This window comes from Carcharodon carcharias, chromosome 25 (genome assembly GCF_017639515.1).
Source record: "Carcharodon carcharias isolate sCarCar2 chromosome 25, sCarCar2.pri, whole genome shotgun sequence".
Lineage (NCBI taxonomy): Eukaryota > Metazoa > Chordata > Chondrichthyes > Lamniformes > Lamnidae > Carcharodon > Carcharodon carcharias.
The window spans coordinates 19,381,231-19,407,167 of record NC_054491.1 but is presented as its reverse complement, the minus strand read 5'-3'; the positions used below and the strand labels follow the sequence as shown (position 1 = coordinate 19,407,167).

The 25,937-nt window shown below is 47.4% G+C and overlaps 1 protein-coding gene across 5 annotated transcripts in view; it reads left to right on the top strand.

Annotated features, from left to right (window-relative positions):
• The window catches only part of zbtb16a (zinc finger and BTB domain containing 16a), a 258,249-nt gene extending 238,901 nt beyond the window's left edge, over positions 1-19,348 (top strand). For 4 of the 5 annotated variants that reach the window (XM_041174109.1, XM_041174104.1, XM_041174106.1 and 1 more), the window contains exons 6-7: positions 12,044-12,211; positions 18,543-18,853. In XM_041174109.1, coding sequence (XP_041030043.1) covers positions 12,044-12,211; positions 18,543-18,772 — 398 coding nt within the window. In that variant the 3' untranslated portion in view covers positions 18,773-18,853. Of the gene's footprint in view, positions 1-12,043; positions 12,212-18,542; positions 18,854-18,991 lie in introns of those variants that run through there. The other variant, XM_041174105.1, reaches the window with a different exon arrangement.
• The last annotated feature ends 6,589 nt before the right edge of the window (positions 19,349-25,937 follow it).

Below are 25,937 nucleotides of genomic sequence, written 5' to 3'. Positions count from 1 at the left end.
GCTCGCTCGCTCTCTCTCTCTGGCTCGCTCGCTCTCTCTCTCTGGCTCGCTCGCTCTCTCTCTCTGGCTCGCTCGCTCTCTCTCTCTGGCTCGCTCGCTCTCTCTCTCTGGCTCGCTCGCTCTCTCTCTCTGGCTCGCTCGCTCTCTCTCTCTGGCTCGCTCGCTCTCTCTCTCTGGCTCGCTCGCTCTCTCTCTGGCTCGCTCGCTCTCTCTCTCTGGCTCGCTCGCTCTCTCTCTCTGGCTCGCTCGCTCTCTCTCTCTGGCTCGCTCGCTCTCTCTCTCTGGCTCGCTCGCTCTCTCTCTCTGGCTCGCTCGCTCTCTCTCTCTGGCTCGCTCGCTCTCTCTCTCTGGCTCGCTCGCTCTCTCTCTCTGGCTCGCTCGCTCTCTCTCTCTGGCTCGCTCGCTCTCTCTCTCTGGCTCGCTCGCTCTCTCTCTCTGGCTCGTTCGCTCTCTCTGGCTCGCTCGCTCGCTCTCTCTGGCTCGCTCGCTCTCTCTCTCTCTGGCTCGCTCGCTCTCTCTCTCTGGCTCGCTCGCTCTCTCTCTCTCTGGCTCGCTTGCTCTCTCTCTCTGGCTCGCTCGCTCTCTCTCTCTCTGGCTCTCTCTGGCTCGCTCGCTCTCTCTCTGGCTCGCTCGCTCTCTCTCTGGCTCGCTCGCTCTCTCTCTCTGGCTCGCTCTCTCTCTCTCTGGCTCGCTCGCTCTCTCTCTGGCTCTCTCTGGCTCGCTCGCTCTCTCTCTCTCTGGCTCGCTCGCTCTCTCTCTCTCTGGCTGGCTCGCTCTCTCTCTCTCTGGCTGGCTCGCTCTCTCTCTCTCTGGCTGGCTCGCTCTCTCTCTCTGGCTCGCTCGCTCTCTCTCTCTGGCTCGCTCGCTCTCTCTCTCCTGGCTCGCTCGCTCTCTCTCTCTCTGGCTCGCTCGCTCTCTCTCTCTCTGGCTCGCTCGCTCTCTCTCTCTCTGGCTCGCTCGCTCTCTCTCTCTCTGGCTCGCTCGCTCTCTCTCTCTCTGGCTCGCTCGCTCTCTCTCTCTCTGGCTCGCTCGCTCTCTCTCTCTCTGGCTCGCTCGCTCTCTCTCTCTCTGGCTCGCTCGCTCTCTCTCTCTCTCTCTCTGGCTCGCTCGCTCGCTCTCTCTCTGGCTCTCTCTGGCTCGCTCGCTCTCTCTCTCTCTGGCTCGCTCGCTCTCTCTCTCTCTCTCTGGCTCGCTCGCTCTCTCTCTCTCTCTCTGGCTCGCTTGTTCTCTCTCTCTCTGGCTCGCTCGCTCTCTCTCTCTGGCTCGCTCGCTCTCTCTCTGGCTCTCTCTGGCTCGCTCGCTCTCTCTCTCTGGCTCGCTCGCTCTCTCTCTCTGGCTCGCTCGCTCTCTCTCTCTGGCTCGCTCGCTCTCTCTCTCTGGCTCGCTCACTCTCTCTCTCTCTGGCTCGCTCGCTCTCTCTCTGGCTCTCTCTGGCTCGCTCGCTCTCTCTCTGGCTCGCTCGCTCTCTCTCTCTCTCTGGCTCGCTTGTTCTCTCTCTCTCTGGCTCGCTCGCTCTCTCTCTCTCTGGCTCGCTCTCTCTCTCTCTGGCTCGCTCTCTCTCTCTCTGGCTCGCTCTCTCTCTCTCTGGCTCGCTCGCTCTCTCTCTGGCTCTCTCTGGCTCGCTCGCTCTCTCTCTCTCTCTGGCTCGCTCGCTCTCTCTCTCTCTGGCTCGCTCGCTCTCTCTCTCTCTGGCTCGCTCGCTCTCTCTCTCTCTGGCTCGCTCGCTCTCTCTCTCTGGCTCGCTCGCTCTCTCTCTCTCTGGCTCGCTTGTTCTCTCTCTCTCTGGCTCTCTCTGGCTCGCTCTCTCTCTGGCTCTCTCTGGCTCGCTCGCTCTCTCTCTCTGGCTCGCTCGCTCTCTCTCTCTGGCTCGCTCGCTCTCTCTCTCTGGCTCGCTCTCTCTCTCTCTGGCTCGCTCGCTCTCTCTCTGGCTCTCTCTGGCTCGCTCGCTCTCTCTCTCTCTGGCTCGCTCGCTCTCTCTCTCTCTGGCTCGCTCGCTCTCTCTCTCTCTGGCTCGCTCGCTCTCTCTCTCTCTCTCTGGCTCGCTCGCTCTCTCTCTCTCTCTCTCTGGCTCGCTCTCTCTCTCTCTCTCTGGCTCGCTTGTTCTCTCTCTCTGGCTCGCTTGTTCTCTCTCTCTGGCTCGCTTGTTCTCTCTCTCTGGCTCGCTTGTTCTCTCTCTCTGGCTCGCTTGTTCTCTCTCTCTGGCTCGCTTGTTCTCTCTCTCTCTCTGGCTTGCTCTCTCTCTCTCTCTGGCTCGCTTGCCCTCTCTCTCTCTCTCTGGCTCGCTTGCTATCTCTCTCTCTCTCTGGCTCGCTCGCTCTCTCTCTCTGGCTCGCTCACTCTCTCTCTCTCTGGCTCGCTCGCTCTCTCTCTGGCTCTCTCTGGCTCGCTCGCTCTCTCTCTCTCTCTGGCTCGCTCGCTCTCTCTCTCTCTCTCTCTCTCTGGCTCGCTCACTCTCTCTCTCTCTCTCTGGCTCGCTCGCTCTCTCTCTCTCTCTCTCTGGCTCGCTCTCTCTCTCTCTCTCTCTGGCTCGCTCGCTCTCTCTCTCTCTGGCTCGCTCGCTCTCTCTCTCTCTGGCTCGCTCGCTCTCTCTCTCTCTGGCTCGCTCGCTCTCTCTCTCTCTGGCTCGCTCGCTCTCTCTCTCTCTGGCTCACTTGTTCTCTCTCTCTCTGGCTCGCTCGCTCTCTCTCTCTGGCTCGCTCGCTCTCTCTCTCTGGCTCGCTCGCTCTCTCTCTCTGGCTCGCTCGCTCTCTCTCTGGCTCTCTCTGGCTCGCTCACTCTCTCTCTCTCTGGCTCGCTCGCTCTCTCTCTGGCTCTCTCTGGCTCGCTCGCTCTCTCTCTCTCTGGCTCGCTCGCTCTCTCTCTCTCTCTGGCTCGCTTGTTCTCTCTCTCTGGCTCGCTCGCTCTCTCTCTCTCTGGCTCGCTCTCTCTCTCTCTCTCTCTGGCTCGCTCGCTCTCTCTCTGGCTCGCTCGCTCTCTCTCTGGCTCGCTCGCTCTCTCTCTGGCTCTCTCTGGCTCGCTCGCTCTCTCTCTCTCTCTCTCTCTCTGGCTCGCTCGCTCTCTCTCTCTCTGGCTCGCTCGCTCTCTCTCTCTCTGGCTCGCTCGCTCTCTCTCTCTCTGGCTCGCTCGCTCTCTCTCTCTCTGGCTCGCTCTCTCTCTCTCTGGCTCGCTCGCTCTCTCTCTGGCTCTCTCTGGCTCGCTCGCTCTCTCTCTCTCTCTCTCTGGCTCGCTCGCTCTCTCTCTCTCTCTGGCTCGCTCGCTCTCTCTCTCTCTGGCTCGCTCGTTCTCTCTCTCTCTCTGGCTCGCTTGTTCTCTCTCTCTCTGGCTCGCTCGCTCTCTCTCTCTCTGGCTCGCTCGCTCTCTCTCTCTGGCTCGCTCGCTCTCTCTCTCTGGCTCGCTCGCTCTCTCTCTCTGGCTCGCTCGCTCTCTCTCTCTGGCTCGCTCGCTCTCTCTCTCTGGCTCGCTCACTCTCTCTCTCTCTCTGGCTCGCTCGCTCTCTCTCTGGCTCTCTCTGGCTCGCTCGCTCTCTCTCTGGCTCTCTCTGGCTCGCTCGCTCTCTCTCTCTCTGGCTCGCTTGTTCTCTCTCTGGCTCTCTCTGGCTCGCTCGCTCTCTCTCTCTCTCTCTCTGGCTCGCTCGCTCTCTCTCTGGCTCTCTCTGGCTCGCTCGCTCTCTCTCTCTCTCTCTCTCTCTGGCTCGCTCGCTCTCTCTCTCTCTCTCTCTGGCTCGCTTGTTCTCTCTCTCTCTGGCTCGCTCTCTCTCTCTCTGGCTCGCTCGCTCTCTCTCTCTCTGGCTCGCTCACTCTCTCTCTCTCTGGCTCGCTCACTCTCTCTCTCTCTGGCTCGCTCGCTCTCTCTCTGGCTCTCTCTGGCTCGCTCGCTCTCTCTCTCTCTGGCTCACTCGCTCTCTCTCTCTCTCTGGCTCGCTTGTTCTCTCTCTCTCTGGCTCGCTTGTTCTCTCTCTCTCTGGCTCGCTTGTTCTCTCTCTCTCTGGCTCGCTCGCTCTCTCTCTCTCTCTGGCTCGCTCTCTCTCTCTCTGGCTCGCTCTCTCTCTCTCTGGCTCGCTCTCTCTCTCTCTGGCTCGCTCGCTCTCTCTCTGGCTCTCTCTGGCTCGCTCGCTCTCTCTCTCTCTCTGGCTCGCTCGCTCGCTCTCTCTCTCTCTCTGGCTCGCTCGCTCTCTCTCTCTCTCTCTCTGGCTCGCTCGCTCTCTCTCTCTCTCTCTCTGGCTCGCTCGCTCTCTCTCTCTCTGGCTCGCTCGCTCTCTCTCTGGCTCTCTCTGGCTCGCTCGCTCTCTCTCTCTCTCTCTCTCTCTCTCTCTGGCTCGCTCGCTCTCTCTCTCTCTCTCTCTGGCTCGCTCGCTCTCTCTCTCTCTCTCTGGCTCGCTTGTTCTCTCTCTCTCTGGCTCGCTTGTTCTCTCTCTCTCTCTGACTCGCTTGTTCTCTCTCTCTCTCTCTGGCTTGCTCTCTCTCTCTCTCTGGCTCGCTTGCCCTCTCTCTCTCTCTCTGGCTCGCTTGCTCTCTCTCTCTCTCTGGCTCGCTCGCTCTCTCTCTCTGGCTCGCTCGCTCTCTCTCTCTGGCTCGCTCACTCTCTCTCTCTCTGGCTCGCTCGCTCTCTCTCTGGCTCTCTCTGGCTCGCTCGCTCTCTCTCTCTCTCTGGCTCGCTCGCTCTCTCTCTCTCTCTCTGGCTCGCTCTCTCTCTCTCTCTCTGGCTCGCTCGCTCTCTCTCTCTCTCTCTGGCTCGCTCGCTCTCTCTCTCTCTCTCTGGCTCGCTCGCTCTCTCTCTCTGGCTCGCTCGCTCTCTCTCTCTCTGGCTCGCTCGCTCTCTCTCTCTCTGGCTCGCTCGCTCTCTCTCTCTCTGGCTCGCTCGCTCTCTCTCTCTCTGGCTCGCTCGCTCTCTCTCTCTCTGGCTCGCTCGCTCTCTCTCTCTCTGGCTCGCTCGCTCTCTCTCTCTCTGGCTCGCTCTCACTCTCTCTCTGGCTCGCTCTCTCTCTCTCTGGCTCGCTCTCTCTCTCTCTGGCTCGCTCGCTCTCTCTCTCTGGCTCGCTCGCTCTCTCTCTCTGGCTCGCTCGCTCTCTCTCTCTGGCTCGCTCGCTCTCTCTCTCTGGCTCGCTCGCTCTCTCTCTCTGGCTCGCTCGCTCTCTCTCTCTGGCTCGCTCGCTCTCTCTCTCTGGCTCGCTCGCTCTCTCTCTCTGGCTCGCTCGCTCTCTCTCTCTGGCTCGCTCGCTCTCTCTCTCTGGCTCGCTCGCTCTCTCTCTCTCTCTGGCTCGCTCGCTCTCTCTCTCTCTCTGGCTCGCTCGCTCTCTCTCTCTCTCTCTGGCTCGCTCGCTCTCTCTCTCTCTCTCTCTGGCTCGCTCTCTCTCTCTCTCTCTGGCTCGCTCGCTCTCTCTCTCTCTCTGGCTCGCTCGCTCTCTCTCTCTCTGGCTCGCTCGCTCTCTCTCTCTGGCTCGCTCGCTCTCTCTCTCTGGCTCGCTCGCTCTCTCTCTCTGGCTCGCTCGCTCTCTCTCTCTGGCTCGCTCGCTCTCTCTCTCTCTCTGGCTCGCTCTCTCTCTCTCTCTGGCTCGCTCTCTCTCTCTCTGGCTCGCTCTCTCTCTCTCTGGCTCGCTCGCTCTCTCTCTGGCTCGCTCGCTCTCTCTCTGGCTCGCTCGCTCTCTCTCTGGCTCGCTCGCTCTCTCTCTGGCTCGCTCGCTCTCTCTCTGGCTCGCTCGCTCTCTCTCTGGCTCGCTCGCTCTCTCTCTGGCTCGCTCGCTCTCTCTCTGGCTCGCTCGCTCTCTCTCTGGCTCGCTCGCTCTCTCTCTGGCTCGCTCGCTCTCTCTCTGGCTCGCTCGCTCTCTCTCTGGCTCGCTCGCTCTCTCTCTGGCTCGCTCGCTCTCTCTCTGGCTCGCTCGCTCTCTCTCTGGCTCGCTCGCTCTCTCTCTGGCTCGCTCGCTCTCTCTCTGGCTCGCTCGCTCTCTCTCTGGCTCGCTCGCTCTCTCTCTGGCTCGCTCGCTCTCTCTCTCTCTCTGGCTCGCTCTCTCTCTCTCTCTGGCTCGCTCTCTCTCTCTCTCTGGCTCGCTCTCTCTCTCTCTCTGGCTCGCTCTCTCTCTCTCTCTGGCTCGCTCGCTCTCTCTCTCTCTGGCTCGCTCGCTCTCTCTCTCTCTGGCTCGCTCTCTCTCTCTCTGGCTCGCTCGCTCTCTCTCTCTCTCTCTGGCTCGCTCGCTCTCTCTCTGGCTCGCTCGCTCTCTCTCTCTGGCTCGCTCGCTCTCTCTCTCTGGCTCGCTCGCTCTCTCTCTCTGGCTCGTTCGCTCTCTCTGGCTCGCTCGCTCGCTCTCTCTGGCTCGCTCGCTCTCTCTCTCTCTGGCTCGCTCGCTCTCTCTCTCTCTCTGGCTCGCTCACTCTCTCTCTCTCTCTGGCTCGCTCGCTCTCTCTCTCTCTCTGGCTCGCTCGCTCTCTCTCTCTCTCTGGCTCGCTCTCTCTCTCTCTCTCTGGCTCGCTCGCTCTCTCTCTCTCTCTGGCTCGCTCGCTCTCTCTCTCTCTCTGGCTCGCTCTCTCTCTCTCTCTGGCTCGCTCTCTCTCTCTCTCTCTGGCTCGCTCTCTCTCTCTCTCTCTGGCTCGCTCTCTCTCTCTCTCTGGCTCGCTCTCTCTCTCTCTCTGGCTCGCTCTCTCTCTCTCTCTGGCTCGCTCTCTCTCTCTCTCTGGCTCGCTCTCTCTCTCTCTCTGGCTCGCTCTCTCTCTCTCTCTGGCTCGCTCTCTCTCTCTGGCTCGCTCTCTCTCTCTGGCTCGCTCTCTCTCTCTCTCTGGCTCGCTCTCTCTCTCTCTCTGGCTCGCTCTCTCTCTCTCTCTGGCTCGCTCTCTCTCTCTCTCTCTGGCTCGCTCTCTCTCTCTCTCTCTGGCTCGCTCTCTCTCTCTCTCTCTGGCTCGCTCTCTCTCTCTCTCTGGCTCGCTCTCTCTCTCTCTCTGGCTCGCTCTCTCTCTCTCTCTGGCTCGCTCTCTCTCTCTCTCTCTGGCTCGCTCTCTCTCTCTCTCTGGCTCGCTCTCTCTCTCTCTCTGGCTCGCTCTCTCTCTCTCTCTGGCTCGCTCTCTCTCTCTCTCTGGCTCGCTCTCTCTCTCTCTCTGGCTCGCTCTCTCTCTCTCTCTCTGGCTCGCTCTCTCTCTCTCTCTCTGGCTCGCTCTCTCTCTCTCTCTCTGGCTCGCTCTCTCTCTCTCTCTCTGGCTCGCTCTCTCTCTCTCTGGCTCGCTCTCTCTCTCTCTCTCTGGCTCGCTCTCTCTCTCTCTCTCTCTGGCTCGCTCTCTCTCTCTCTCTGGCTCGCTCTCTCTCTCTCTCTCTGGCTCGCTCTCTCTCTCTCTCTCTGGCTCGCTCTCTCTCTCTCTCTGGCTTGCTCTCTGGCTCGCTCTCTCTCTCTCTCTGGCTTGCTCACTCGCTCTCTCTCTGGCTCACTTGTTCTTGCTCCCACCAGCGACCTTTCCAGAATAACACAATATTCCCCAAAATAACATCCATTCTCTCAACACCGAATAGCACACCAGGCCTTAAGATCTACCCCTCCTTTTTCTTATGTTATTAAGAAGGCACAGGCACCAATGATGGAGTGATTAAAACCAGCAGTGACTAAGAGACCAGAATTGGAGGAGCGCGGAGATCTAGAAGGTTATAGCGCACATAGAGGTTACAACAATGAGGAGCTGAGGCTATAGAGAGATATGAAGACCAGGATGGGAATTTTATAATGCTGGAACGGAACCCAATGTAGGTCAACGAGCATAGTGGGTAATGGGTGAACAGGATTTGATGCAACTTAGGATACAGCCAGCAGAGATTTGGTTGGGCTGAGGTTTATGCAGGCTGGAATCCATGCAAAATTAGGTTTCCTTGCTTAAAATAAAAAGATGTAACCAATTTGTGGTGCCCTATTTTGGGTACCGTTAGAATATTTATACCTGATCAGATGCCGTTAAACAACAGTAGTAGAGGAAAACTTGCTAATTCCCTGCTGCTCAGACCCAGTTTTATAATCTCCCTGTACTTTAACCTGAGGCTGTTCGCCATTCATTGCTGGCAGGCTGTATTTGGTTATGCATTCCAGCCAGACACCCTTATTACTGATGGATCTATGACTTATGGTGCTTATCACACAAGAAACCTTCATCTGTCCAGGCGCTGTGTGTCACTGCTTGTTGGTTGTCACTGCGGCCCTAGTGACAGCTGTTCCAGGTAATGCACTGCTTGGGACACAGGTGCAGATCTCTGGGCAGCCGAAGGGGGCTCTTAATTGTTCACTTTGCTGCTTAATGTTGGGCTCGTTAAGCATGAGTTTGACATAATTAACGTGCTAGAGACTGACTATTGACAAGCAACAAATTATGCAGGATGGATACTTATTTTTAAAAAGGGGGTTATTTTATTTTAGCTCTCTTCCCAAGTAATAGGAGCAGCAAAGGCATAATTGTATTACTGCACATATCTAATTTGCTGCTTTAAACAAAACAAAACTCTCCCCTTCCTCAAATTTTCTAATGTTACGTTACAATGAAACCAATTTTGGATCAAATTCAGACAGTCACAGTAAACCTTGTCCCTCTGGCATTGGATGTCACTGGACTCATTCCATATGCCTGGTAACAGACATCTATCAGAAAGAGAAAAGTATTCCAGATGGTTCAGAGAAAAAAGAAAAGAAAAATGGCTCTTATAGACACTGTCATGTGCTCCAAATGATTCACAGCCAATGAATGACTTGAGAAGCACAGTCACTTTTATGTAGACAAACCTGACAGCCAACTGTCCCACAGTAAGATCCCACAGACAGCATTTAAGATGAGTAACTACTTCATACAATCATAGAATTATACAGCACGGAAAGAGGCTATTCAGCCTATCATGCCTTTGTTGGCTCTTTATTGAGCTGTCTAGATTGTTCTTTGAGATAGCTGGTGCAAACTGGCTAGAGCTGGCCTCTTTCTGTGCTGCACTATACCATGATTCTGGTTAACTCCCAATTGGCATGGAGATCAGCAATTAATGGCTTAAGATGGGACACTACCATATGTCTCTTGGGTTTGGATGCCTCTTTCAAAGAGCTAGTACAGATATGATAGCCTGAATGGCCACCTTCTCCCCTGTAAAATTCTATGAATGGTACAGAATATGAATTTCATATCAGTATCAAAAGTGTTCAGGAAAAAGAATCAGCCATTCATACAATGGTACAGGTGTAACAATGCAATTGGTGAAAATAAATACCAAAATCTTGGACTTTTCTGAAAATGGTTTCATATTACCTTGATCAGTTTACAATGGCCACATTTTTAAATAGATGTGGGCACTGGCTGGCTTTAAAGGAGTGAAACGGGGTGGGTGGGAAAGTGAGAGAGCACACAGAAGAAAGGAATTGCCAGTATGAATCGGGGAAAGGGTAATTTATGCAAAGCCACAAGAGCAGTTTGACATCAATGCAAAAGTGCAGGTCACTGCTGATAGGTTAAAATCCAGAGCTGCTAAAAAATGTTTGGAAAAGTAGAGAAGTCTCTTGCCATCTGCTAGAATATAGAGGGTACAATAAAACGTATCTCTAGCCATTGCATTTCACTATACTCACAGGGTTTGGTGGGGGAGGGAGGGGGATGAAAATTCTGTGGCATTACAATTAGACGCATCAATATACAAAGAAGATAGCTGCTTCATTCATTGCCAGAGCTGATTGCTAGATTTTGTTTGAACAGTCATAGCAAATAGTTTTGAGTAAAGGGGGTAATTTCAGGTGTCAGGTTTTGGAGAAAACGTTGTTTATCTGTTAACATGCCTGTCATTGTCAAGTTTTGTATGGAGCAGGTCATCTGTTGTGTATGTGCTTCTGCAGCTCCTCCATGAACCCCCAACCAAGATTGCATTGGTGACTGAGCTTGCTGAAGTAAAACTGGGCTGAGCTTGGAGTACTGCAGACTTTAGATGAATAGGGTGGTGATGATAGTGAGTGCTAAAATTGGGCCCACAGGCTTTCTGCTCCCATCTGCTATCTGGAGGCTACACCTGGGAAGCGTGTTTTGGAATGTCAAGTGACAACGAGGTTTGGCTCAACTGTGATGCCACCTCATGTCAATTAGCTTACTCGTGCTCACAGTCTGGACTCACGTGTGAAGGAGGGCCACTCGAGGAGAACACTCAAGGTAACTGTGAACTAGCAGGAGGCCACACCTTCAGGGTAGAAGGAATGGGAAGTGAGAGATTAAAATCAAACGTGAGACAAATGGTCATCTAGTTGTCTGTGTCCAAATACCAAACTCTGCCCTGTAAAGACCTCCCTCATCTGTTCTGGAACGTGGCGCTTTTTCAGACCTGGTCTAAACCCCGATTATATTCTTGTCATCTTTGCCGCAGATTCAAATCTATGTCTTTCTGCTTGATGCCCATCTTCCCAGCTGTAACTCTGCAACATTTGAGGGTGGGATGGTGAAACCACGCTTAAGCAAGATGAAGTTATCATCCAGCATAATGAGCGAGTCGGAAAGGCATTAGGAGGCATGGTGACCTGCTTTGCCAATGCAAGATTCTCCGATTCCCACCGGCGATAGCTGTGTTTTCTTTAAGAGGGCATTTAAGGATTGTTTTCAGATTCCTCTCCTCAGCAAGTGTCGGAGAAAATCACTTTTTTTGAATTCATTTTCAGGTTATGGACATTGCTAGTAATGCTAGTATTTAAGATTTTAAAAAATAATTTATGGAACAGTGCTGGATTACCCATCCTTAATTGTCCTTGAGAAGGTGGTGGTGAGCTGCTTTTCTTTTAAACCGCTGCAGTCCCTGTGGTGTAGGTACACCCACCGTGCTGTTAGGGAGGGAGTTCCAGGATTTTGACCCAGTTCCAAAGTAACAACAGCAATAAAGTTCCAAGTCAGGCTTGTGTGTGACTTGCAAGTGGTGATTTTTCCCATGCACTTGCTGCCTCTTGTCCTTCTAGGTAGTTGAGGTCATGGGGTTTGGGAAGTCTGGTCAAAGAAGTCTTGACAAGTTGCTGCAGTGCGTCTTGGAGAGAACGCACTGCGCTCCTTCAGGAAATGATCTAAGAAGCTCAGCAACTGGGAAAGAATCATCGTAAGAAATGGTGGTAATGTTAGAATACAATAGTTGTCGGTTAGTGTCTTTATACCCGCCCATCACTTCCCTTCAGCCTTGAAGTTGCTGCATTTTTATTTGGCTCTTATCAAGATGAGGAAACTTGGAACTTTATGAAACCTGAAAATGAAGCCAAACTGTAAACCTTTCGTGATCAATTTCTGTAGAACCTTGATGCCTATAAATTGTATGCTGCATTGGTCTAAATAACAGAAGTCACCATCCTTCAAAAGTAATCTCTACTCTGAAATGGCTTTGAGATTTTTGAGATATAATAAGGCCCTGGATGATGGCAAATCCTACCTTTCTTTTAATTTATATCTGCTTTCTCTTTCCTCCCTTCTTTCTTGCAATTTTCACTAGCTTCAGATTATATTCACGAGTCCCGTTTCTGTAACATCATTAAATGTAATAACAGCTGATTTCACCTTATTGCTACTAAGTAATATTTTGTGTAAAAGAAAAAGAAAGATGTTGCATTTCTGTAGCATCTTTCACAACCTTGGAACATCCCAAAGTGCTTTAGAGCAAATTAGGTATTTCTTAAAATGTAGTCACTGTTATAATGTAGGAAACACAGCGGCCAATCTTCACACAGTAAGTTCCTGCAGTGTGATGATGGCCAGATAATCTGTTTTTGTAATGTTGGTTTAGGACTAAATATTGGCCAGGACACTGAAATGGTCCATGGAATCTTTTACATCCATCTGGGAGAGCATATGTGCTTCAGTAATATCCCCACTCCTTGATTTATAAACATGCTCTAATCCTCCTTCATACGTCAACCCATTGCATTTGGAATCCAGCCTTTATCTCCCCTTCATTCCTGATGCAAGTAAATCTTTCTCCTGTGATGCAATAAGCAAAAGACACTATTTAGAGTGTGGTTTTAATGAGGTCGTCTGAGTGCCTTGTTTTCTCGAGCAGCTCCTGATTTTTTTTTCCTCTTTTTTTCTCCTCCCAGGTGACCACCCGTATGAGTGCGAATTCTGTGGGAGCTGCTTCCGGGACGAGTGTACTCTGAAGAGTCACAAGCGCATTCACACTGGGGAAAAGCCCTACGAATGCAATGGATGTGGGAAGAAATTTAGTCTGAAGCACCAGCTGGAGACTCACTACCGAGTTCACACAGGTAAACCTCAGGCAGGACCGGCTCTCTCATCCTCCTTCTCTCACTTTAAATTATTTGTGTTTACACAGGTAACTTAAGCTATAGGATCCATGTTGATGAGTGCACAATCTCAATTCCTCCCATTCACTCTTGGTAGGTAGAAGCTCAATGGCTGAAATCTCCTCCTATTTGCTCCCAGTATATAGAATTCCAACAGGACTCCTTCCTATTCACCCCTCGTATGTTAAATTCTAATGGCTTAAACCCCTTCCCATTCATTTCCAGTATACAGAATTCCAATGAACCCCATCCCGTTCAATCCTTGTATGTAGGATTCCAATCTATTCTTAAAATGCCTTCCCATTCAGTGCCAGTGTTTAGGATTCCAATAAATCCTTTGCCATTCATAAAATTCTGATAAACCCTATCCTGTTCACGTTTGGTATATAGGATTTCAATAAACCTCTTCCTATTATATGGTATTCTGACATCCAAAACCCGATGGAGCACATCACACGAATGTGTTTAAAATAACCCAGATACATTATCGTTCCCATTTCTCCACACCTTCACTGCACAGCACAATGGATGTTATCAGCCTTCTCTTACACACTAATGACTTCTTCCAGAGATTGTACTGTATTTGCTAAATGTGCTTTAACATTGTACTCCCTTGTAGCGTGAAAGATTAAAAGGGCCGCTGCTCAGCATTATAAATTGGAGTCTCTTTGTTGTTAAAGGAAAATCTAATTTGAGTCAGGTCATAGAAATGCTAATTGAAGCAGAACATTCCTTGGTAATTTAGTGGTGTGGTTCTTAATGTTTAATTGTGTGATGCTTGTTGGGTGAAGCTGGAAATAAAATGATGATTTTTGCAGCGTGGTGAGCTGGGACTACTGCCGATTCATGTCTGCTGAGTTGCTTTCCATTCTCTGCCATTGGAGAGATGATCTGAGCGATAGGACATTTTCTCATGGGGAGAGGGGGAAGTGGGGGAACCTGAAATTGGGGAACATGCCAAAGGCTAAAATCAAGTCTCCTACCACAGTCCTGAGTTTAAAACAAAAAATGATGCATCATCTGGTGAGAGTTTCATTAGACCCTCCCCTCCCCAATGTTGTCAATTAAATGGATTTTTTTCTGTTTCTATTCATTAAAATGTTTGCATCCCCTGGAATGCTCACTCTCAAATACTCTCATACTCACTCATGTTCACTGTCACTCATGCAGTCTTGCACACTTGTGCTCTCTCACGCTTGTTCTTGCGCTCATTGTCACTCTTGTATCTTTTATCCTCCCAGTGTAATATTATGAATAATCTGGTATTTTTATGTTCTTTTGGTGAATTTGGTTTGCTCCTTGGGCTGAGGAGTTGTAGACCAGAACGTTGCTTCATCTTAGAATCTCTCCAATCAGGTTTCTGCCCTGTTCAGTGCAAAAATGCCTCTTATTATAATCACAAATGACTTCCAATGTAATTGCGACAAAGACAAACTACAAACTATCCTCCCCCTCATCTTTCTCGATGTGTTTGGAATGCGCTACCTGGAAGTGTAGTGGAGGCAATTCAATCGAGGCATTCAAGAGGGCATTGGATGATTATTTAAATAGAAAGAAACAATGTGCAAGGTTACGGGGAAAAGGCAGGAGAATGGAACTAAGCCATAATGCTCATTTGTGAGCAGGTGCAGACACGATGGGCCGAATGACCACCTTCTGCATCATAACAATTCTGAGATCCTCTGGACAAAATGTGGAGTTTGATGTCATCCCAGAACCTTTTGATTACAGTGGGTTAAAATTTCTGTTTGCTATGAGTAGTGAGGTAACATTGAGCCATTGAAAGTGAGTACTACACTTTTTTGATTTTAAAAGGAAAGTGATTTACAGAGACGCGGAGAAAATCAGAACGTGATCTTGGGAACAGCCATAAAGGAATCAACATTAAAAACATCGCATTGAGTAAATCCTGAAGAATATAGAAGATTAAGGGGAAATCAGTTGGTGTTTGAAATGTGGAAAGGATTTGGTAGGGTGAATAGAGAGAAAACTATTTGCCTGATGGAGGAATTAAGAACAAAGGGACATCATAAAATTAGAGCTAGGGGTTCAGGGCTTTGAGAATTTACCTAAAGGGTAGTAGAAATCTGGAATACTCTCTCCTAAAAAGTCAGTGAATGCTAGGGCACAATTGGAACGCTCAAGACCAAGATCTGCAGATTCTTGACAGGTTTAGGGTAATGAGGGATATGGAGTTAATGCAACTAAATGGAGTTGAAGTAAAGATCAGTGATTGAATGATGTAACAGGCTCAAGGGGCTGAATAGCCTCCTTCAGTTTCCATTTGAGTATCTATTGTAGTCGTCATTAATAATATCCCTCTGTGTATCATCCTGACGATGACACATCTGGAGATGTAAACTGACATTATTTTGACCTATTCTGTAAGGATTGAGGAGCCACACAAGTGTGGAGGCCACTCTGAGGGAAATCACCCTGACTGTAATGCTGACTAAATCCTCCCACCTTCCCCCGACCAGAATGCAGTCCTTGTTGAAGGGACCCTGCAGCAAATAATTCTACTGCTGTCATCCTCGACTGCCTCCATAACTTATCCTAATTGCTGCTGAAATGAGCCAAACGTTATGGATGTGTTTTTGTTGCTGATTTATTGACTTGAGCGTGACAGCATTGAAATAGCTGAACGATATTCTGGAGTTTCTTCTCCCTCACCAGTGGCCGGCCCAGTATGGTTCGTGTTCATCGAACTCAACCCTCGAGTCGGTGAGAGGGAGCTCCGTTTTAATCCCAGGCAAGAAATTTGTTCGCAGAGCTTGCCCTTGCAGCTAATTAATGGGATTCTGGTAGGAAGGGCAAAAAAATAATATCTTACAATGAGCAAGCAGACGCATTTAAGGAGAAGCTAGATAAACACAGAGAGAAAGATCGAGTCACAAATATAAATCAAATAAGGAATTCAGAAGAAACTTCTTTTAGGCAGAGATTAGTAAGAATGCGGAACTCATTACCACGGGGAGCGGTTGGAGTGAATAGAATGGATGAAATTAAGGGGAAATCTAGATAAGCTCATGAGGGAGAAAGGAAGAGCGGGATATGGTGGCAGATAAAGGCAACAGTAAATACGATCCTTTGCTCTGCCTCGCGTTAGCTGATCCCTGTGGGTGTTGGGGAAACCACAACTAGGCCAGAGGGGTTTGCAGGGTGAGGAGGGAGGGAGGGAGTAAGAGAAAGGAAAATCAGCAGGCACATGGATGTTAGGCAGGGATGGAGTTGATCATTAATGCATCACATGGATAAATAATCTCGCTGGTAGATGTGCTGATAGTAAGGTAAACTAGATGAGAGGCCATTCGTGTTGTGCACTGAGCTCTTGGGCTGAATGGCCCGTTTCTGTGCTGTAAATTCTTTGTAATTCCACGCTAGTCAAATTGATCAATTGCTGTCCTTGTGAAAGTTGCTACAATCAGGTTGGGAGACTGTGACCAGAACGAAATGGTCGTAAATAGCACGCCACCAAATAGTTACCTTATGCAGTGGCATTAACAGTGGAGCCTGAGACCTTATTCCATCTTCTGCGGAGGTTTCCGGTCTCAGAGTATCTGCCCTTCTCAGTTCTCATCCAACATTGCCTCCCTAGACTGAGTGGTTAAATTAATGGTGTATAAATCACTTTGGCAACAGGATTGCTGATTTTGGAAATTGGGTAAATAAAAATTTAAGGAACAGCTATACAATGAGCTGAATTGATTTGCCACCGCCATCTACTCCAATTTTTTATATTTCCCAGATCTTAACAGCTGTTTATAATTCAAGCGCTAGACTTAAATGGCACAAATTAATTTGATTATAAATCTGCTGAGAGATGGAACGGTATAAACTGCTTTGAGGTGAATGGCAACATCCAGCTTTGCATTAAACTGTTGGCTCACAAATATTTGTCAATGCCAGTGATTTGCAGCCTGCATCTCACACTGTCAATCATTTTAAAGGAAGGTGTTAAATCCTTAATGGGGAAACTGTGGCTAAAACTCAGTTCAGTGGTGGATAAGCTACATTGGTAAAATGCATACTCTGCTTGTTGATCAAATAGTTAGTGCTTCTCTGAGGAATAGCTGAAGAGTCGTGAGAACAAGGCAGGTAATTGTGATCAGGACTATTTGTTGGTTTGGAGGGTACGTGTTATCGTGGTAATGTGAAAGTGAATGAATGAAAGCCGCTATACCCCCAGAGCACCGTAGACTGCTCGCTCATTAGAGAGAGAGAGAGACTACTGGTGGTGAGTTTAACCTGAAGGTCACCACACCTCAGGCGAGGGGTGAGGTTGAGAAGGCAGGGCCTTCATGGACGACCTCAGCCAAGGGGTTGGCTGGACGGCTGGTTTGTGATGCAGAGTGATGCCAACAGCGGGGGTTCAATTCCCGTACCGGCTGAATTCATCCATGAAGGCCCCGTCTTCCCAACCCCGCCCTTCACCTGAGGTTTGGTGACCCTCAGGTTAAACTTACCACCAGTCATCTCTCTCTAATGTGAGAGAAGCCGATGGACCTCTAGGACCATGGCAACTTTCACTGGTAATGTCACTGGTCCTCTAATCCAGAGGTTGGACTCATACTCTGAGGACATGGGTTCAAATCCCACCATGGCAGCTGGTGGAATTTAAATCCAATTAATAAATCTGGAATTGAAAGCTAGTCTCAGTAATGGTGACCATGCCAACTATCCAGTTCACTAATGTCCTTTAGGGAAGGAAATCTGCCATCCTTTCTTGGTCTGGTCTACATGTGGCTCCAGAACCAGAGCAATGCGGTTGATTTTTACCTGCCCTCTGAAATGGCCGAGCAAGCCACTCAGTTCAAGGGAATTAGGGATGGGCCTCAAATTCTGGCCTTGCCAGCGATGCATCCCATGAAAGAATAAAGAAAATAAAACAGCACCGACTAGTTGGGCTGAAGTTCCTTTATGTATGTTATAACTTCTACCCCAATTCTAGATACTTAGATGGCTTGCAGGTAGCTTCCCACACAGGTGAGAAAAACGCTCCCAACTTAAATTGAATTAAAGGCGGTCTTTAGATGCCTTATTACAGAAATATGGCTAAATTTCTGTTGGTGTTTTTTTAATTCATTCGTGGAATGTTAAGTGTTGCTGGTTAGGCCAGCATTTATTGCTCATCCCTAATTTGCCCTTGAAGGTGGTGGTGAGCCACTACCTTGAACCGCTGCAGCCCTTGTGGTGTAGGTACACCCACAATGCTGTTCAGAAGGGAGTTCCAGGATTTTGATCCAACGACCCTGAAGGAAAGGCGATATAGTCACGATGGTGTGTGATTGGAGGGAAACTTGCAGATGATGGTTTTGCCATGCGCTTGCTGCCTTTGTTCATCTAGACGGTAGAGTCACAGGTTTGGAAAGTGCTGTCAGAGGACTTTGAGCAAGTTGCAGTAGTGCATCTTGGAGATTTTCTCAATAAACATTGCTGGACAAGTGGATTTTGAAGAAATTTACAATGAAAATCAGTTACATCATTCAGAAAATTGCACTATTTTGGCCATTTTTTTTTGGTCAGCAAATCCAATTTGCTCTTGGATCCAAATTTCTCTTTGATCAAAGTTGCTTCTTCAATTAATGAAATAAAGCAACTTCAAATGTATGAGAATTGATTTGGAAGCAACTTGATATTTTTATGCATTTGGCAATACTTTTTGTGTTGCTTTACTTTACTGAACTGTTTAAATGTGAATATCTTAACATCTTTTACTCACCGCCACTCTCTCAAGGGCAACTGGGGATGGGCAACAAATGCTGGCCCAGCCACCAAAGCCCACATCCTGTGAATGAATTTTTTTTAAAAATTGCGCTCTGTCCTTACTCAGATTTTCCTCCCATTCTTGCTCTCCTGAGTGCTCATTTTGGGGCTCATGTTCCTTGAGCTCTGCCCCCATGCTCAATATAAAGAGGATTGGGCATGATTGTGATGCCCCTACAGGTGAATAGTCTACCAGCACTTGCTGGTGAGGCTGAAATAATGTGGGCATTTTTCTAACTGACCTGTATTGGACCTTTAGTGAGGGGGAGGGTGGGAAATTGAGGGAAGAATGCAATGCAATTTGGGGAGGGAGGAGGAGAAATTGGTGGAGGAAGGGGAGAAAACCAAAATGGCAGATGAGGGGGGCCTAAGGAATTGGGGAAGGGACAATGGAAATGGAGAGGGAGGAAGGGGAATGAAATTGGTGGGGTGTGGGGGGTGGAATATTGTCGCTCATTGTCTTCAATGGAAAACAACGTATGTTTTGGCCTTTGAAGGATTCATATGTCTTTTTTCCGTCCTACAGGTGAAAAACCCTTTGAGTGTAAATTGTGCCATCAACGGTCCCGGGACTACTCCGCCATGATCAAGCACCTACGCACCCATAATGGAGCCTCCCCCTACCAGTGCACAATATGTTTGGATTACTGCCCCAGCCTCTCTGCTATGCAGAAGCACATGAAAGGCCACAAGCCCGAGGATATTCCGCCAGACTGGAGAATAGAGAAAACCTATCTCTATCTGTGCTACGTCTAATGTAAAAGTGAGAGAGGGGGAAAAGAAAAACAGTGCTGTGAACATGGGGAAGAAAATTCAATTAAAAAAAATTTTTTTTTTTTTTGAACCATTTTCTGTGTTATGCACAGTGTGCTTGGAATTACCTCGTGTTGTATGACCTCGTTCAGCTAATGATATATTTTGTTTTCTCCCCCCCACCCCCCCACCCCGCATTCGTGTCCTCCTTTCATGTACAAGCTTGGGTCATTTAAGAACATCGCCAAACGTGACGGGCAGTAGCAACAAGTTTAAGTACTTAAGAGACTGCAAAGTGCCACAGCAGAGAAAGCAGTTTATTTTCGAGTTCGTACGTACGTGTGGTCATTACCAAAATTGTTTTTCTTTTTGTTTTGTTTGTTTTTTAAAAAGAAAAATGGCCCTGCCTGGTTAGGCGAGAGTCGAGACTTATTCTGAAAGCTACCTCTTATGTTTTTTTTTAACTTTTTTTTGGCAAGTTACTAAAGCACAGTTTGCAGTATTTTGTGTTTTACATTGTCGCCACAATTGTTCATCTCATGCTTGTACTGTCTGCTGCATTTGTTTTAGTAAGGTAACTGCGCCTCTATGTAAAGGTGGGGTCGGGGGAGGGTTTGGGAATGTAGCTGTAGTTAGGGGGAGGGGGTGGCATTAAAAAAAAACACGGGGGAAGTGGGAGGGAAAAGATGGGGTTTTCCCTACACAGCTGATTCATCTTGGGCAGCAGTGAAAAGGGAAATTGGGGGTGCCTTAAAACGGAAAGAGTATAGTCCTCTAGTTGAAAGGGCGACAGTTGACGGTTTAGTTTCTAATGTGAGATGAAAAAGAAAAAGCGTTAAGTTTGAATTATGAGAACAGTTAAAGTAGTTTTGCTAAAATGTGAGGAGGAGAGAAAAGAATCACTTAGGGCAGAATCTGGAATCTTGTTTGTGTGAGTTTGTGTGTGCGTGAGAGACAGAGATCGATGAATGTATGTGTAAAGAAGGATTTTAGTAAAAGATATTAATACATGGAAGTGGAGTGGGGATAATACCTTTACCTTTAGGGCTGAGGAAATGCTCTCTGTGAAATTAGACAGAATTGGTTAGAAATTTACAAAATTGTGATATTTTTGTAATATTTGTCAATCCTTTTACACTTGTAGGTTTGTGATAGCCTCCAGCTCTTTCTGCCTCTGTGATGTGAAATATGATTTTTCTTTTTGTGAATGTGTGGGAATTCATACAATATTGTTGTATCCCAATGTTATTCCATGCATTTAGCACTAAATCAAAAAAACAACAGAAAGTTACTTCGCAATATAAGCTCTAGTTATTAATAAAACCAGGCAGTACATTGAATACACAGGCCAAGAGAGGGGAACATCCTGTTGCCTAGCAACAAAGGACAATTCCTACAGACAGAGGAAGAGTATCTTGCATCTGACTGATGGACCTTTTTGACTTGGCTGAGATTCACCGACCAGAAAAATGGTCCCTTTAGTGTGGATTGGTAAGGGGTGAAATTGTTTCCAAGGTGGTATAGGGCCAAAAACTTCCAAGATGCCCAGCTTCCTCCTGTTTCTCCCCCCCGCCCCCTTCTCTCCACCAACCCCCCACCTTCCCTGCCACCCCCACTTTCCATCCTGTCCGTATTCCCTCGTTTCCCCCCCCTTCCCCATTACTTTCCCGTTCCTCCCCTGCCATTCCTTATCTCCTCCTTCCCAGTTCCCTCTTTTCCCCAACCTATAAAGTGGCTTATGAAACGCACTTCAATTCTAATTAAGGGAATATTTCAGACTATTAGTCCTCTCGAGTTTGGAGGGAGGGATGGTCAGTAAACGCTTGGACAACAGGTCAGGCTTCCTCACTAAGAAGTCCTCTGCCCAATTATAGCACTTCTGCTACTGGAGATAGTTGGAAATCGTACATTAATTTGTCCGTATCGGAAACCAAATCCTTGCTGTTCACTTTCGAATTATTAGGTAATAAGTTGGAAGTCAAAGGATGCAAATGGTTAATGGTGATGCAGCCCAGTTGGTAATTTAAAAAAAGACTTAATTAAACTGGAACTCCATTCGGTTAGCACCCAAATATGGTGACTAGTTGCTTTTAAGGATTATTAAATATGGCCCTTTCCTTGAAGTTGTACTATGTAGCAGCAATTCAGACGAGGCAGTCCTATAGTGAGCTCCGTATTGAAAGTAACTGGGATTGCCCTGTGCATCAGAAAGCAAACTTGATTGGCATTGTTAGAAAACACTTTGGAAGAGTGCCCCCTTTAACACAACGATAAAGATGTCGGAGTTTCTGCATTGTTAATATCCTGTTTATGGCGTTGCAATTTGAAAATATGGTTCAGTTGGTGGGCTGCTAATTACCCTGCAGACGATGTTTCCTCTTGTTTATCATTGAGGGAGATTGGATGTTGGAAATGGAGCTCTGAAGACTTGGCTGCATTGCCTTCATCCCGGGGTTTAATCAAAGGAGTCAGTGAGAAAGGAATGAGTTCAGCAAGCTCAGAATGGTTACGTGGAGATTTATTCTGGAATTGAATCCTATTCACTTCTCTCCAAGGCGGTGGTCGTGTTTTGTTTAAAAATCCCGTAAGTAAGGCAAATATACAAAACTAAATTCAAAATCTGCGTCTGGGATAATGCCTGACTTTTAGTCAGGGCCGTGCAGTACTGTGTAAAAACTTAGCCGGTGCTCTGCATTTTTCTCTCCCTCATCCCATCAGAGCAAGTAAAGAATTCTGATTGAAGATATTGGATTCTTATTCCCAGAAAAGGGATCATAAGTCTCCCTGCAGGAACAGCTGGGAATTGGACTCTGGCTTTTCACCAGTGGAAGCTGTACTCAACCCCAGCTGTGGAAGATGTGAAAGGCTCCTACCCAGTTTCCTGTCTCAATCCAGTGCCCACAAGCTCACCAAACAAAATCTTTAATCATTCCAGTGGGAGGATGTCCACTGGGTGCAGTTTAGCTGTTGAGATTGGACTGATAACTTGTTGATGCATGCAGCCTTTGACCTGGGCTACTGCCTAATGGCAGCCTTTAAACCCGGTTAGTGCCTGAACGAACCCTCTCATGGGTGTGCAAGGGTGGCCTTTGACCTGCGTTGGTGTCTTGTTGGTGGCATTTGACCTGGGAGTAGCTGATGCTAACTTCCAGTTTCTTCAATGGAGAAGTGCTCTATTCTTGCACCCCTAATATTCCCTCCCTCTTTGAACGTATAACTCCATGACCCATCAAGAGCGAGAATTTTCCAAGTTTCCCTTAAAATAAAAAATAATATTGAGTACAAGCAAAGCTTTGGTTTAAGCTGATTCGAACGGAATGCAATTTAGAGCCCATTAATGTGGTTTAAATTGAATTGGATTTGACTGTAAGCAAAATGTTATGTGGGAATTCAGGCTGTGCGGCCAAGCTGAGCTCCAACAAATCTTGTTCTTCTGTTATATACACTAACACAGCAAGGGTTTACTGTGGAAATCCCTTACCTCTATCGAAGTCACTGGTGTTGTAGCTGAAGCTGGGTCTTAACTGATCTAACCTGGCAGTTCTTGACCTAATGAGCAGGAAACGGATCGTCCTTAATGAGAATAAGGTTATGGTTGGGGCAAACTAGCAATGGTCGACCTGGAGTCAGTGAATTCCATTGATCTGTTTAACCCTTGGCTGATGCCAAGAATTCCTGTTCTTTTTGATGACGGTAATCACAAGAACACCCAAAAGTTTACTTTCCTCAAAATTAAATGTTTTTTTTTTTACAGTATTTGCATGAGAAGATATTGAGGTATAAATTGGTGTGCATTGTGCCGTACAGTTTAGTAGGGAAACTCCCTACTCCAGATTTACCATGGTGTTGGTTCTGCTGTAGATTCATTACACTTTTTTTTAACACCATGGTCCCTTCTTGGACACTTTTTTTTAAACACTGAAAACAAGTGAGATGCCTAATTTGCATATACAAAGGGCCTAGTGCTTGCTTAAAGGAATCTTTTGAGAAATTATTCACCTATCCACAGGGCAGGCTTTGGGCCTTTTCGGCTCGATTCTTCCACAGCCGACCATGGTCATTTAAGTATTAAAAATTTCATTTTTTTTCATCTTTCTGTGGAACAAGGAGGAACAGAAACGTTGCCCCGACTCACCCTCATCCCTCATCTAAGTTGAAGCCCCACCCAGGACTTACCTGACGGCCATTGTCAGTGAGGTAGGTAGGTGACACAAAATTGATGTGTCCCATCAGGTTACTTATTCAGATCAGGCTTGAGGGCTCATTTCTATCTAACCTTGATCCTCTTCGGTCCTCAAGTAATTTTTACTCATCTTATCCAGAGACTACACCTACAAGAGTCCATTTCACTTCAGGTTAGTTAATCTATTAGCAGTCAATTTGTAAACTCAAATTAGGTGTTTGTTTGATTTTACTGGTTGGTGCCATTTGCCACAAGTAAAGAATTGTTCATTACTTCTCTCATTTCCTGATGGTGTCGCCCTTCCATCACTACTCCCACCTTAAGGATGGGCCTGTTCAGGCTATAGGATTCCCATGGTTGCAATTAATGCATGATAAACTGAGAGGTGATGTTTCCTCCAGGGCAGGACTAGTCTTCCCGATGGATCTTTCACCTTGCATCCCAGTGAGGTAGAGGGATCTCTCCTGCAATTCGACCACAACCTATACGTGAGCATGAAGGTGAATGGAGTTGATTCCACCAGGCAGTTGCGCAGTGATCCGGTGCTCCATACCTAGTGCTGTTGGGTACAAATAATCAGGCTGTTTCTGATAAACAAGCATTTCCATATTGTCACTTGGTTTACAGAAATCCACAGCTGCGAGGATGTGAACTGTTCATTCAACGTCCATTTGAAACTGTGAAACATGTCCAAGGGTACCACTAATGATTTCAATCTTCAAACTTGGGTTTCACCTGGAGACAGCCATTGTGAGATGTTTAGCACTAGTAAGGTGAGCATGTTCCATCACTGGTGGTGATAGCAGATTGAAGTGAAGGTTAATTTTTTTTTTAAATGCCACCTAGTCAGGTAGACTTTCTCTGATTTTTTTTCTTTTTTAAAATAGACTTTGCATAACACAGATTTGGGTAAAAATTAAGGATTTCTTTATGGAGCAATGTAGAAGGCAAAAATGTTTCACTAAATGCCTCGGGAAGTGGATACTGCATATTATTTCCGCACTCTCAACTCTTGTGATGTTAGTCGGTATAGGACGGGACCCTGTGTGAGAGAAATCGGATCAGTCAGCACGTAGCATGGCCAGTGCCTATTTTGATTTAGTGCAAAACATGCATAGTAACACATGGTATGTGATGTTTATGATGGTGTGCCTAAACTGTCTAAGCTTCTGTTTGACATTTTTATTTAAAAAAAAATAATCAGGCTTTAAACTCCTATTGCAGTCAAGTGCAAGTGTTGCATAGGTTTATTAAGAGAAGGTGTTCCATGCTTTGTGGTTTGTTTTTTGGAAAGTGTGTCAATATATAAAAAAAAAAGAAATCCTGTGTCCATTTTCCTTTGGGGGTTTGTTTCTTGTGCATTGTGCCAGTTGAAGATGGTGAAGATTTGTAACGTTGCAGAAAGAGCCATCGTGTCCATATATATACACATAAATATATATATATATTTAGCACTGAGGACTGCCATTTTGGACCAAGTGTATTTGTGGCAATCAGCCATTTGTTTTGTTTTGACTTGTGACAGCGCATGTGCCAGTCTAATTGCTTTGTATTACAATTTTTTAATATAAAAAAATGGTGTTTTATTATTTTTTTGAATTAATGTTATGGTTGAGTCTACCTCAGCACCTGTTGTTAGCTTACATTTAGAAGGTGCCATTTTCTTTCATTTGTTTCGTTCACGACTTTTAAAAATTTGTTTTTTTTCCCCTTTTTTCTTGTTTGAATGAGAAACCGTGTTTGGAGTTGTGATTGCTGGTCCTGTCCTCATCAGCGCAAAAATTGCCAACCGTGTGTGTGTGTGTGCGTGTGCCCCATCCACAATGTAATGTAATCATCCAAGCTTAATCGCCGCCTCTTCCTGTGTGGTTTTCACTCTGCTTCTTTGTCATTTTTTTTCAGTGTTCTGATGGGAGAAATTTTTAAAAAAAAGAGAAATGCTGCAGGTTATTTTTCTTCATGTGTCACTAAGTGAAGTTTGTGCCTTCAATAGCGAAAGAGAATATTTTTTACATCCTACTAACAGTAGATTTTTGTAGTGAACATTTTTTTGTATTTTATTTATAAGTCACGTAAATAAAAAAAAACAGAAGGAATAACAAGTGTTTCAGTCGTATACCTTGACTCTGCAGTTTGGAAAAAATAAATGATGAAATGCACTTCAACTGTGTCTTGTTCACTCTTTGTAGAGTAGCAATCCCACCATAAGCGCTAGAAGCTTGAATAGGCAATCTGACATACAGAGCCATCAACAAAACTACGGTTAATCTTGTGCCTCATCCCCACCTTCCCAGACTATCTCCATAGCCCTTAATTCCCTTAGCAGTCAAAAATCTATCAATCACTACCTTGAATAGAATGTCAACTTGTCATTGAATTGATCCCTACAAGACACATTGCAAGATGTACCTTTCTCCTGTCACTCAGTTCCATTGACATCATCAGGCGATATTTCGTTTTCTATTACTATCAACAGTTTAGTTGGAATTGTTCAGAGTTACTCACTATCAGAACTGAAGTTAGGTGAGCTTAGAGAAGAATCGTTACTTTCACATAAATTCGGGGGACAGCGCATTTGCATATCGTCCCTTCCATCTGAGTCCTTAATTTGAATCAGTGCAGAATGAGGTTAAAAGTTCTTCTACCTAGCCTCCTGAAAACACACTACATCAAATGAGTGTGACAGTCCCCTGCCGATTCTCAGTGAGTGTGAACCCACAGTGCAGGAACTGCCCTTAACATTGAACTAGATTGTTAGTCTGGCATGGAGAGGCTACAAAAATTGCTGGTCCCTCCCTGATTCTAATTGCCCTATCATTGGCAGCCGTGCCTTCAGCTGCCCACGCTCTGAACTTCCCTTCCTAAATCACTATCCCTCTACTCCTTTTAAGACGCTCATCAAGACCTATCTCTTTGACCAAGCTGTGGGTCAACAGTACTAATATCTCCTTATGTGGTTTGGTGGCAAATTTTGTTTGATATTGC